This window comes from Diorhabda carinulata, chromosome 12 (genome assembly GCF_026250575.1).
Source record: "Diorhabda carinulata isolate Delta chromosome 12, icDioCari1.1, whole genome shotgun sequence".
In the NCBI taxonomy this organism is placed as follows: Eukaryota; Metazoa; Arthropoda; class Insecta; order Coleoptera; family Chrysomelidae; genus Diorhabda; species Diorhabda carinulata.
The window spans coordinates 99,433-112,695 of NC_079471.1; the positions used below are offsets into that span (position 1 = coordinate 99,433).

The 13,263-nt window shown below is 29.6% G+C and overlaps 2 protein-coding genes across 4 annotated transcripts in view; both read right to left on the minus strand.

The window, feature by feature from the left end:
• Positions 1-11,643, minus strand: part of LOC130900002 (adenylyl cyclase 78C) — a 30,496-nt gene extending 18,853 nt beyond the window's left edge. Inside the window, exons 1-3 of one of the 3 annotated variants that reach the window (XM_057810286.1) lie at positions 11,453-11,643; positions 6,146-6,459; positions 1,020-1,197 (exon numbers count right to left, since the gene is read on the minus strand). In XM_057810286.1, the coding sequence (XP_057666269.1) occupies positions 1,020-1,197; positions 6,146-6,324 (357 nt within the window). In that variant the 5' untranslated portion in view covers positions 6,325-6,459; positions 11,453-11,643. Of the gene's footprint in view, positions 1-434; positions 638-1,019; positions 1,198-6,145; positions 6,460-11,387; positions 11,408-11,452 lie in introns of those variants that run through there. The other 2 variants (XM_057810287.1, XM_057810288.1) reach the window with 2 other exon arrangements.
• A 188-nt stretch (positions 11,644-11,831) lies between these two features.
• Positions 11,832-13,254, minus strand: LOC130900005 (uncharacterized). Its single transcript, XM_057810296.1, has 2 exons — positions 12,759-13,254; positions 11,832-12,699 (listed from the first exon to the last, which is right to left on the minus strand). The coding sequence occupies exons 1-2, from the start codon at positions 13,183-13,185 to the stop codon at positions 11,921-11,923; spliced, it is 1,206 nt and encodes a 401-aa protein (XP_057666279.1). The 5' UTR covers positions 13,186-13,254; the 3' UTR covers positions 11,832-11,920.
• Positions 13,255-13,263: the final 9 nt, after the last annotated feature.

Consider the following 13,263-nt stretch of genomic DNA (forward strand, 5'->3'; position numbering starts at 1 on the left):
TTGTAACTATTATCTTATATTTCTGTTATTGGTTCTTAATAAAAGCGATTTTCAATTTAGAGTAGTTTCTATTATTTATAAACGTGTCTTCACCTTATTAGTTAAGTAATACTTTGAAATGAATGTTTATTAATGATTCTTTTTCATCGAATTGTATTTTAAAAATATGTTTAATATAATTTTGTAGACAATATGAGAATTTTATTTACGTTTTTCTTAAATAATTGGTGTGTAAAGTGTAAAGGGTTTATATCGAAAATTATATTTTCCCGTGTGTCTTGTATCAATAATTTGGTTTATGGTATTTTGAAATTAATGGCAATCGGTATTATATACAATATACTACTAATTATAAATGTTTTTCATAAATTTGACCTCGAAAGCGTCAAAAATAATGTAAAATTATTCGGTTTCAAATTGTATTTTATATTTACCAGACTGGAAGAAAATGTATGCACACATAGATCAATTTGATGCCGAATTAGGAAGCACAAATTGTTATAATCTCATATGTAAAATTGCATTTAAAACACAAATCCACTTTTTTTAAAATTCCATCCAAAATCTCCTTAATATCCATTATTTTCCAAAGATTTTTTAACCAAGCCAGGATAAAATCGATTAGGTATAACTCGGGAGATTTTTAAATCGTTAAGAATTTAATTATAAACCGTTTTTACGTACCAATTAATATACGTCATTGATATGGAACGCGTTTTATCTGTTGACCAATTTTTGATAAATAAACTAACTCTGATTACACACAACGTAACGGATTTATTTCACATCAACTTTCTTCGAACGATAGCAACATACTTAATCTTAAATACTTTCCTATTTACCATTTCGAATATTGTTAAAATCCTGCTAAATTATATTATAAAGTATAAAGTATATAATAGATAGATTTTCACGTATTTCTATATGAGAAAAAAAAAAGTCTACTGACATTAATTGAAGAAAGAACTCAAATAAATTTGAAGTAAAATTTAAGGTCTGATACTATTAAAAAAACTTACACGTTTTGTAATGCCTCCATGCCGAGGAGAATCCGGTGGTGTGAAAGATACATCCTTTTTTATTTGTTTATTAGATTCGATGATAGAAAATGCGATTGATGAAAAATGCGGTTTTCTTTTTCTTTCGTTCGAAACTTTTTGCACTGCATTAGTCCATAACTCTCTGGTATTTATGATCCTATAAGCAGAATTAAATTTTAACAGAGAAGATTACGAAGTATTAGAATTTATTTTTAGGGATCTGTTAACATTTAATACAAATTTAAATTCATTCTATCGATAATTTGATAAGTTTAAATTCTAATTTTGATAAACTGCATATCTTTATAAAAATTAAACCAAAAATTTACCTGGTTATAAAATTTTTTTACAATAATAGTAAAATAAATCGAGCATATGGTGTTGTCCTGTATATTAATGAGAATTTAAATGAAACTACAATAACCAGGAAGTATTTCTTTATGCAATGATATAAATATTGAAGCTTTTTTGTATGAATGTCAAAATATTAAAAATCACTTAATCAATATTTGTGCCAAGAATCTTCCTTGTTTTCGGGATATAACAAGGCCTTCAGATAATGGAAAAGCCAATTAAGATAAGTGTTGTATTTCCTGATCATTACCCTATTGAATAATTACCTTATAAACAATCTGATAAAACTAGAAATAAGAATAAACTACTACCAAAACTGTTAGTGATATTGTGTCAATAAAATTATTTAATAAATTACCAAACGAACTTGAGTAAATACATAAAGGGAAATTACAACAATAAGTAATTAAAAAGTAAATTGAAACTTTTCCTTATTTAGCTTCACATACTCCCCTTCCATGTGTGCAATTCTATATGGTCTATCAACTTCTTTACTTATCGTTTTCGTAGCCTATATATTTTTATTTCCTTTAATAATGTTAGTAATTTTGTAAAATTTGATATTTCATGACTGACAGTTCACCCCAAAACAACCAAGTTTTATATATTGAAATTCTCGTATAGAGTTCGATAACTTTTAAGTATGACTACAAATATAAAATTTCGTATAAAGTTTTATGTTATTTAGATATAGATGTTGATATTATTTTCGTATTGCTTTGTAAAAAAAATCAACGCGAGTGAGTTACTCATCGGACCTTCACTAAATTTAACATGTGTATTTTATTGTAGATAACACGTTATCTATCACTTTACCATATGTTTCCATTTACATTTAACAAACACCTTAATTCTGTGTTTCTCTTTTATAGATGGGTATTTTACCCTCCAAAACAGAATATCCTCGTGACTATTTTAGCATAAAATAGAACGTAAATTTCGATGCAAAAAATGCCCACAAGAAAAATTATTATATGATCGTACGCTTGAAACGTTTGAATAGATATTTATATATCGGGGCATCGGGATTTATATACCTCATAAAAACCTTCACAATATAGTAAAACAAAATAATCAAAAGAAGTTTGCAAAATTTTAAGCTCTAATTAAAAATCACATCAATATTCTTTTTAGATTCTATTGATTAAATAGTACATAGAAATCTGTGGAAAAAATATTAATTATCTATAGGAGACAAAGGAAAAGACTATTTTCGTTTGTTTACTTTTGCTTCGACCTTCAAATGCCACCGTGACCGTCAACCTAACTTTTTAAGGTCTTTACACCTGATATCTTTGTATCCATGGGATTACAGACACCACAATAATCGATAAGATGTTCTATTCTTGTTACAATTTACTAATTTTTAGTTCGGTTGGATTTTTCATTACGGTGAACTTAAATTGTTATTTTGAAGCTTTATATTAATTCTATCCAATTTGTCGAAGACAAATTGTTTCGCAATCAATTTTTCCCATTTATATAAATTTACTGTTGTAGTTCTCAAAAGATTGAATCAGCAATTACAGCTACAATCAACCGTACATAATTTGATGTCATATCGTCACATCCGATTTTACTGAAGTTAGGTATAACATCATTTTATCACACATTCACTTTCGATAAACTTTTATTCGGATATTTTATTGTAGGCAACCAACATTACATACAATAAACAAATAGGGTTTAACAAAGATCAAAATTTGATTGTTAGAAATTACGATTTATTGAATTGATAGTTTACGTAACATGATGATTGACCTTCAACGTCAACCATCCAATTTATAGGGCTGTCGAAATAAGTATCGGCACAAAAATATCGATCTCTCGTTTGGTTAATAAGGCGTAAATGTCTACCTCGATCCGGTTTATATTCGCAACATCGAGAGCGTTTACAATCATCGTCATCGAGATGGATATAAATGTGGTCGATTTGTTCCTTTCAAGTGGAATAATTACAATCGTTGCCGCAGGTTTTGATGAAAATTAAGGTGATCCAGGAAAATTATACCTAGGTAGATATCGCATTATGTTTAACACGACTTATTTTAAAAATAGCAAATACCATTTTGTATATTGAAACGTCAAATTAATCAAATAAGTTTTGATTCGCCCTACATAATAATATAATAAGCGGCGTTTCCGATATTTTGCATTTCCGATTGTTGTTTTGTGTACAAACACATTTTTATTACTTTTTTATGTCCGGAAAATCTATTATTTGTTAACAAAGTAAAAATAGGTAGTTGAGAAATAGGGAATAACAGAAACCACAAAAAGGACGAAAACATGTTTGTATTTCGTAAACTGGGGTGACTTAAAAATATGAGGAGACAAGTTGAATGAATCATAACATAGAGTAAACATACTAATTTACTTTTTATTCAAACATTCATAATGATTATCTTCCGGATATTCAGATTCGAATACTGAATATTCATGATGATGAAAATATATGAGAATTATATCAATAACAGTTTTTTTTTTATTTCTGGAGATATATGGAAATTAAACTATGAAACATAGAGAAATAGTTTCTAGGATTTTAAAAGATAATCGGATCTCAATGATATATAAATAGATATCTAATCTGGAAGGACTGATAAAGTTATCTCATGAATGTATACCGACAACCCACGTGTTCTAGAGGTAAAAGGAAACTTTTAATTACTACATAATGAGCGAGTTTATTAATATTATTTATTGCCGATCAATTTTTAATCTTTTCTTATTTCAATATATATGATATTTAGAATATTGAAAAGTTGCCTAAAGTGGTTTGAGAATGCCTGGTATCGAGCAACAAAAACGAAGAAATTTCAACTTGTATGTAATGTTTTTCCGAACGTCATTAATACCTACGCAATGAAATGAACTTTGTTATTACAAATTTTATTATTAAGTTTGATTAATACAGAAATTTAATTGGTTTTGATTTTCACTTCAGCAACTATGTGCAGTCTCGATAATATCTGTGTAGTAGTAGATAGATACATGAAAGGGATAAACTATCATAACCCTGAAGAAGATACCAATTAAACTCTAATCGTATAACGTCTCTGTTGTAACCTGGGGATGCGAAGCAAGGACTGCGCAATAATAGTTATAACCAACCGTAGTGGTATGTAAGGGAGAACTTGTTATTAACTCGGTTGCATTAATGATTTCGGAAACTATCGAATTCAAACTAAAGCGGTTTAATAATAAAGTTAGTGGATATTTCCCGAAAAATACAGGATGTTCACGACTTTAACAAATATGTTTTTGACGTACCTGCATCCGTTTCAAAAGCTTCCAAACTATTATAAATAAAAGTATCAGAATTAATTTATTTACATTTTTATTCGATTTTAATTGAATTATCCGCGCAGATTTCAATAATTTATTCAGATTTATACAAAAAATTCAATAACTCGATTAAATTTAAATAGGAATATCCAATATGGAGATAATCAATTTTCCCTTACTTCAAACATTTTTTAATTCAATCAATCTATACATCCGTCTACTAAATTATTATTATTCCGTTATTCATTTCATTGAAATATACATACCTTTCTGTATATCGCTTATTTTATAAGTTTTAGTTTGAATTTTTAATAATTAGTAAATGAAAAAACAAATTTTCTACAAAAATAATAAAAGATTCATCACGTGACATTGAACAGCAATTAGAAAAACGTGACGTCACATCTCGCGAAACGTTATGATGTAACTGTCATTTTCGTATAAGTTGACCAGGTTATTTCGAGTTTTCAGCAATTATTGTTAAATTAATAAAGTTCGTTTCTAGTTTCATCTCGATAAGAGACAGTTATAATTTGCCATGGAATCAAAATTTAACAAAACAAACTGTAGTAGTTTGCCCAAAATTGACACCGTTATGCTTGACAATTTTTTTTCAATAAACACCTACTTTTGTTTATCGGAAGTCCGCAGTGTTAAAACTTATATATGTAAATATTATGTGAAGAACAAACAAAGTCTTATTTAATTAGCAGTTACCAGTCAGAGAGTTGTATTTACCCACTGTGGAATGAAAATAATTTACTGATTTTGAGGTTAGCGAATACAAAATTTCAATAACTTTAACTTAATCAAGTCATAACATTTTATACGTTATGTGTGGTATATTATGGTAGATTTTGCAAAATTCATTCCTTTTACTATACATTTATAAATATATACATCGAGTTTTGTTTAATACTTACATCAAAATGATCTTCACAGAAATATTTAGTGGAATTAGTTGATAAAGTAAGAACATATTGCCTATTTGCCATTTTTAACCACTTTCTTCGTATTTTTTGATTGTTTGGAACGTATATGAATAATTTGTCTGGCGTTTTTATCACATTGGGGCACTACACAGTATTTATGATACGAGGAATTCATTATTTATTGAAAAATTGAACAATTGACTGTCGTAAACAAACACAACTGTTGTGACATAATTAAAGACGCCATGACAGTCTTGGCCTTTTTCGCGGTTAATTCTAATTTCATTTCTAAAAACTTAAAATAATATATTTTTGGGGCGAAATAGATGCTAAGCTATAGTTGTAAACTAATTCCCAAATTTTGTCAACTAGTTTATTTAAGGAATTACAACCTTTAAGGTTAAGACAAGGTTGCTAGTAGATAGTAAGGAACTAATTATTATTTGTTTTTTTTTTATCACGAATATTTTATATAGACGCACGCATTTGCTACGTTTACAAACAAAATAGTAGAGTCTATAAAAAACTCACTTATTTTTGTTTGCATTCCCATGTACATTGGCGTCTATTTCCGGCTCCTGCTGGTCTGTATTCGCGAGTGCATTGTTCGATGCAATCGGGGACGGTATTAAATTGCCGCCCTCTTTTCCAACAAACGGATTATCCCCGATCTCACTACCCGCTCCTCCACCCTCGTCGTGGACGTCCATCGACCCCTAGCGTTTTACACACCCATCATTTTCCGAGACGATCGCATCATACATGTCTTTGTTTCTCAAAGGACCAGGGAATCGTCTTCTGGGAATCCACCCCGCATCGTAATCGAACGATTCGATTATCAAACCCTGTAAAATAATTCATGATGAATAATCTATTTTAGTAAATAGATAATCGGTAATTTATTATGTAGAAAAATCATTCTATAATACGTATGCTAATGAAACTTGACTTAGTAATGTAATTTCAATATTTTAACTTTTTTTTTTTCAATTTAAAACCGCTTCTAGCTACTCAAAGATCAATTCGGATATTTCTAACATAAAATCGAAAGATCTTAAGAGCGATACTTTTGTACGTGGTAAATAATTTTAGATTATGGCAAAGAAATGTTAGTTTACACTATTCATGGCAAAGACGTAAACGCTGGTGTATACGGTTTGTTCCGACCGCGAAAAAGATGTTACGAAACAATAATAATAATATTTTCGCCTATCAATAAAGTTTGTTTGTTTAAAAAACGTATTTCTATCTCCCTAATAATCGTTCTAATCTTTCCGATATACTTTATAAGATGTTTTCGTTATATTAAATGGATTTTTCGAACTGCCGATAAACATCCTCGAATACAGTAATATTGCTCACTTCTAAGATAACTTTATACAAAATAATAATTATTATTCCTTTCGGTATTTCTGTAAACTTTGTGCGAGACAAACTAATGACGTCTTTTATGGAATTGTGGCCTTAAGCGTAACTTTCATTATCCACGTAAATGCAGACGTACAGTATTGTTTGGTATGTGGATTCATTTGTGTGTTTGTTACCTTTACAAATTTAAAATTATTTGGGTTATTATTTGAGAAACGGGCTGAAAATTATGTTATTTTTCGCACGGTAACATATTTTATTAAAATCGCCGGTAAATTTGAACAAAGCTCAAATAATAACGTTATTTCTTTAATTTCCTATCCTATTAATCGAATCGAAAGTAAAAAAAATCAACTCTTGGTTGGTATACGAAACCAACTTGGTCCTCGAGATATTGAATCTTCAATTCGTGTCACAAAAAAGATCTATCCAACTATCAGATCGTGAATTTAGATGCTTGGCTATTCAAAAAGCAAAAAAAAACTACATTGAAAGAAAATAATTATCCGGAAAAAATGATAAATAACGTATTCAAGAAAAAGATTAACAGATACTATAATCAATTTGAAAACAAAACTCAAACGAAACATCAAAACATGAAACATTTTTCCTTGCCATATGTACAAGGACTTTCCCAACAATTATCTAATTATTTCAATTAATATGATATCAAATTATAATATATTAATCAAATATTTCACTAAATTAAAAACTAAAACACCAAAAAAACAAAAAAACTACTATTATATATCAAGTGCCTTATATTAATTGTGATATTGTCTACATAGGACAAACATCTCAGTATTTAGAAAATAGACTAAAAGGTCATCAATACGATAAAAAAATACATTAACGAACCATGAAATATCAAAAAAAAAACCATAAATTCGATTATAAAGATTCAAAAATTCTTGAAACGGAATCTAATAGATGAAAAAGGAAATTTTTAGAAACGGTTCACATTCATTACGACGAAAAAACTATAAATGATCAAAAAGATCTAAATAATTTAAGCTCTATTTTGTAAATTCTAATAAATTTAATATATTTGGGATGTGGAAACCAAGGAAAAATTAATTTTTCTTATTGGAACAAAGATTTTAACCTTATTTATACCATATTTCGATAAAGAAAAATCGAAACGTCAAAATTTACCTTTCTTTTAATATAAAAAACTAATTTTAATTGCATCAATAATAACTTTATCGATATTCAACTACCCCAAAGTGTTTGTTTTTTTAATTTTATCTCCGAAAGTACCTACACATAGTGATTTTAATGATTAAGGGTTATTATCAAGCGATGACACGTAGTGTGTTATTATGTTTTTCCACAACGTTTACTTTGCCTGATTACGTAATGGGTTGTCAGAGTATGATAACATTGAAAGGAATAAATTAACTAGATAAGATAAAATAATCGATCCTGTACATTCGTGCTAAATACTGTTAATGTGAAATACCGTACATTCGTAGCATATTATAATTACTAGCAATCCTTAATAGATCATTTTTCAGCAATTTCATAATACATTTTCGCGTTATTTGTCGTTATTTATTGTTATAGCATTAGATTAAAAATTTTCCCGAAAAAACTACGTACTAATAAATACAATCAAAGGGTTGTTTCCATATTGTTTGAGATCTATTACTTTTAGTAGAGTATCTCGTAAGATTTTTTTTTTTTTTTTCGATAATATAAAGGACGACATCCTTTCTAACGCAACTCACAACATTTCCCTATATTTTCTTTGTCATCTATCTACAACATGGGTAAAATAGCTTTTACATCACTTCTGCGTCAAAGCTATCTTCGAAGGCAACATTAATTCAATTAATAACGTTTAATAAAGTCCCGGCGGAATTGGCCAGAAATTTCGATGCAGAGGATTTTCCAAAAAGTATTTTTAATCGTACGAAAAAAACAAATCGAATAGAAAAGTAGATTTTGCTGTTCAATTCAACGATTTAGAAATCATATTACTAGCGATTTTTCCGCGTTTTTCATGAATTTTTCCAACGCGGTGCTCAAGAGATTGCCTTGATAAACGGTACGTGTTTGAAAAATTGTGCACGAGCAGAAAATTGAAAAGATATATTTTCCCAGTTAAGGTTGATCGATTGCATAATTTTCGTAAAAAGAGAAATCACGTACGTTCGATAACAAAAAAATTGTTATTAATTAGAATGTAACCAATTTACGAAATATTGTCGTAGATATACATAAAAATACACCTCGTACCAAGCCAAACAATAATGTAGCGACTGTCTAATATATAAATGAGTGTTGGTGAATTGAATTACGAGTTTAGTACTGCAAAATACGTAATACATTCACCATATTACAAAGAACAATTACCAAATTAATTGATCACCCGAAATAATTACAAATATAATTTTTTTAATAAAAGCCTACCGGTGACTTGCAGGTTTATGGTTTCTGTCGCTCAAACGATCTTTTATATGAAAATGAAGAAAATTAAAAAATAAACAGTTTCAAATTGACTTTAATTAGGTGATACAATATTTTAAGACTTCCGAGAAAACTTCAAGGAAAAATTCAATATTATTTATTCAATTTTACATTATCGCAATGCATTTCAGTGACCTTCGATCATTTCCTTCACAATAATAGATATATCGTCGTCACTTTTATGTCAAGATAATCCAAAAATGTACGATTTTGAAAAGTATCAAAATAGAATTTACTGGAAAATATTACTTGTTTTTCTAACCTCCTAGCCATTTCTGTAAGTTTAAATTGTTATTTTTAGGATGCCTATCAAAATGATCTGTCTTTCAACCCCTTTTCCAGTCCATCCAAGAAGGTAACAAAAAATGGATATTAATAAAAGTGCGTAGTTTTCAAACTGACCCACGTACACGTTATTTATTTTCGATTATATTTAGTATATGTTATAGTACAGGAGCTGATTGCTTACAAGAAAATTTGTTTATCTCAGCTCTCGGTTGGGTGCAAATGAGATGCTTTGAATTTGGAAACAAGCTTATATTATTTGTAAGCCCCAATTTTTATATTATATATATATATATTGGAATCACGTAAATCCTTTGATATACAAAATTAAATGAATTGAGAAGGAATGTTTGGGTTTCTTTTTTGTATTGGGTAAAGCAAACATTGTCTTTATATTTTTCATGGAATTCGTTCTCTGGAAACATCGTTTTCTCAATAATAGGAGAAAATGGTTGATAAAATTCCATCTCACGCTATAATATTATTCGGAAATATATCAATTTCGCCGGTTACACAAGTTTTCAACGTTTTCTTTTTTCGTCAATTTACGTCCTTAGTTTTTTATAAAAGTTTTTTGTTTCGATGCGACTAAATTGCTATTTAACATTTCTTCAAAGAGTTTGGAAAAATTGTAATTAATATAAACAGCGAATTAAGATTAATTAAGATTGTACCGATCTTTATATCTAAAATGCTTCTTCAATCAAAACTCGAGTGTAATTTTTTTATTTTTTCTCGTAGAGAATTCCACTTGTTTTATATATTGATTATGTAAATTATTTATCATTGTTAATTACAAGTTATTTGTTCACACATTTTTAAGCCTCCTCGAAAATATTTCAGGATTCAACAACGTATCTATTCAATTCAACAGCTGCTTCATTTGATAGAATTGACGATAAACGAAATTGATTGGTAGATATATTTTTGATTAATCAATAGCCGCGTCTTAAATGTCGTTTTATTTTGTATTAAATAAAATAATGAAGTACTTAATTATAGAAAAGTGTCCTTTGACCTATTTAATCGATTGATTTGGCACACGATATTTTCTATCTTTCCAAATATCAAATAGCATAATTTTTATAATTCACGAAGCAATGAAACCAATTAATATCAATTTAATATACCACGTCTATTAAGTCTTGCTAAGTGGAATCGTACTATTTGAAATTGGAAAAGTACGACACAATGTTTAGTATTATTAGTATGAATAACATATAACAATAGATTAAATTGTTTATATTTCTACATAGTAAGGACGTTTCATTTTTTAATATAAATAATTGCGTTGCGAATCTTTCCAAGTACTCTTACCAAATATTTTTTACTTGTTACTTTATTAAATAAATTAAAATTCTAATTCTTCTTGCTGGGCACTTTTAAATCCATCTTCTCTGTTAAAATCTTTTTAGATTGTCATACTTTGAGTTCTTTCTTGATTTTTATTACAAGATGCAAATACCAAAATGCAAGTGTTGAATCCCTCGGTTTAGTTTCATAGCTCCGGAATGCATTTGGCTATGAAGTGGCTTTAAAATCCACTTGAAACTATAGATGATTCGTTGAAATCGACACCCGAAAACTAATATACGATGTGATTCAATATTTATATAATATAAGAGATGACGTTAGCTTGGCAAATTACCTGTGCGAAACACTATTTTCTCGATGAGGCCTGTTTCAAAGTACGTGGAAATAACGATAACTCACCTGATTTTCGATAAAAACCGAGCAGTTCACTAAGAAAAAAAAAAGGCGCGCGCGTTCAAATAATTTTCGCGAGCTACAGGAAAGCTGGACTCTAACCGAATGTCGACGAATTCTGGTTGAAAAGCTATAGGCCACATGTTGCGAGTGGCTTATTCGCGATAAGAGATGCGCATTTCAAGTTACAAGGGTTAATTAAGCGACCACACTGTGAACCGTATAGGTGGTCGCACATATGTACACTCATATTTTGAAAGCGATTCGTGTAAGAAAAGCTTTTTATTAAAGCCAAAATTATTCCGAACGGAGTCGTCTAAAATCAATCGATACTAAAAACAATGTTATTTTTTTGATTGGCTGACCGGATTCGGGAAAATTAAGCTTTCGTTTGTTTGTTTTTATTTAATATTATCTTTTGATTTACGAAAATAAACAACAAATTGACACGCAGTTATAATAATTTGAAATCGATCAAAAATCCAACCACTTTCTTCTTTCGCATTCTTCAATCATCCAGATAATTCTTCGTTTTATATGTTTTTCGAATTGAATTTTTGATAAATTAATCTCGAAATCCGCACCTTCGGGCATGGCGTGTTGTCCACCATTAATGATGAATAAATACATAAATACGGTGTGAGCCAATTCCCATTCGGTACTAAACGTAATTTCTTGCAATAGTTTCTCGTAAGAAAATTGAAGATCGCATTTAAGAAGTTTCAAAGTTTCCACAAAATGTCGATGGTAATATTCGAGCAATTCATCGAGATTATTCCTGAGTACTTTTTCCTGTACGCTGCTGAATAAAAAGAAAAATAAATCGGCCGCCGGCGAATCGTAACTGTACATTTGAAAATCAACAAATTTGCAATCTACTACATCTTCCCCGTTTAACTTGACCATAATATTATTAACCCACAAGTCTCGGTGACCTATTGTCGCGAACGGTTCTCTAATATCGTCGCACAATTTCGAAAATTTTTTCACTGACATTTCCATTTTGGGTATTAGACGACTACAATTTTCGGATTCGCTCATTAGCGCGTAAATATTTTCCATCGATCCTTTCAAAGGCGAAAACGGTTTTAAAGGATAATTGAATGCCATATGGGCTTTTATTTTGGTATCGAACGTTTCGGGATCGACGAATTTCAACGCTATCGGTACCGCGTGAAATTCGGCCAATTTTTTTAGAATCAACTTAGATGCGGATAGATCGAAACCAACACGACGATCGACGTTACCATAACCTACAAAATTATTACGAAAATTAGCTCAAAGAAGAAAACGTTTCGACGACACACCATACCTTTCGCTTTCAAATTTTCCAATACCAATACAGCATCGTCGTCAATAATATTAGAATCTATTCGTAAATTGTTTCTAGCGCAATAAAATTTCGGAAACGAATCAATGACGTTTTCGTATCCTTGTTTACTTTGAAATTTTTGCAGAGTCGGTATGATGATTTCATAAAATTTCGTTTCTAGCATAAATGATACTTGCACGTTGAATACTATTTTCGCAAAATGATTTCTTGGAATAAGTTTAGCGACGAGATGTATTTGTTCGTGCGTTCCATCTTCGGCTTCAATAGAAACATCCACTTTTAACATTTCACTTCCATAATTTTCCCCCGGAAATGTTAGTGGGGACACTTTCGAATTCACTATTTTTTTACCTTCGCCTATTTGCGCGTTTAAAAGTTGTTCTAGTTGTACTATTTCAACCGTCATTTTGTTATTATATGTGTAGATGCGTTACTTTTCGACTGGGAATTTTTAATAATAAATCAGAGGTGGATTATCACAATT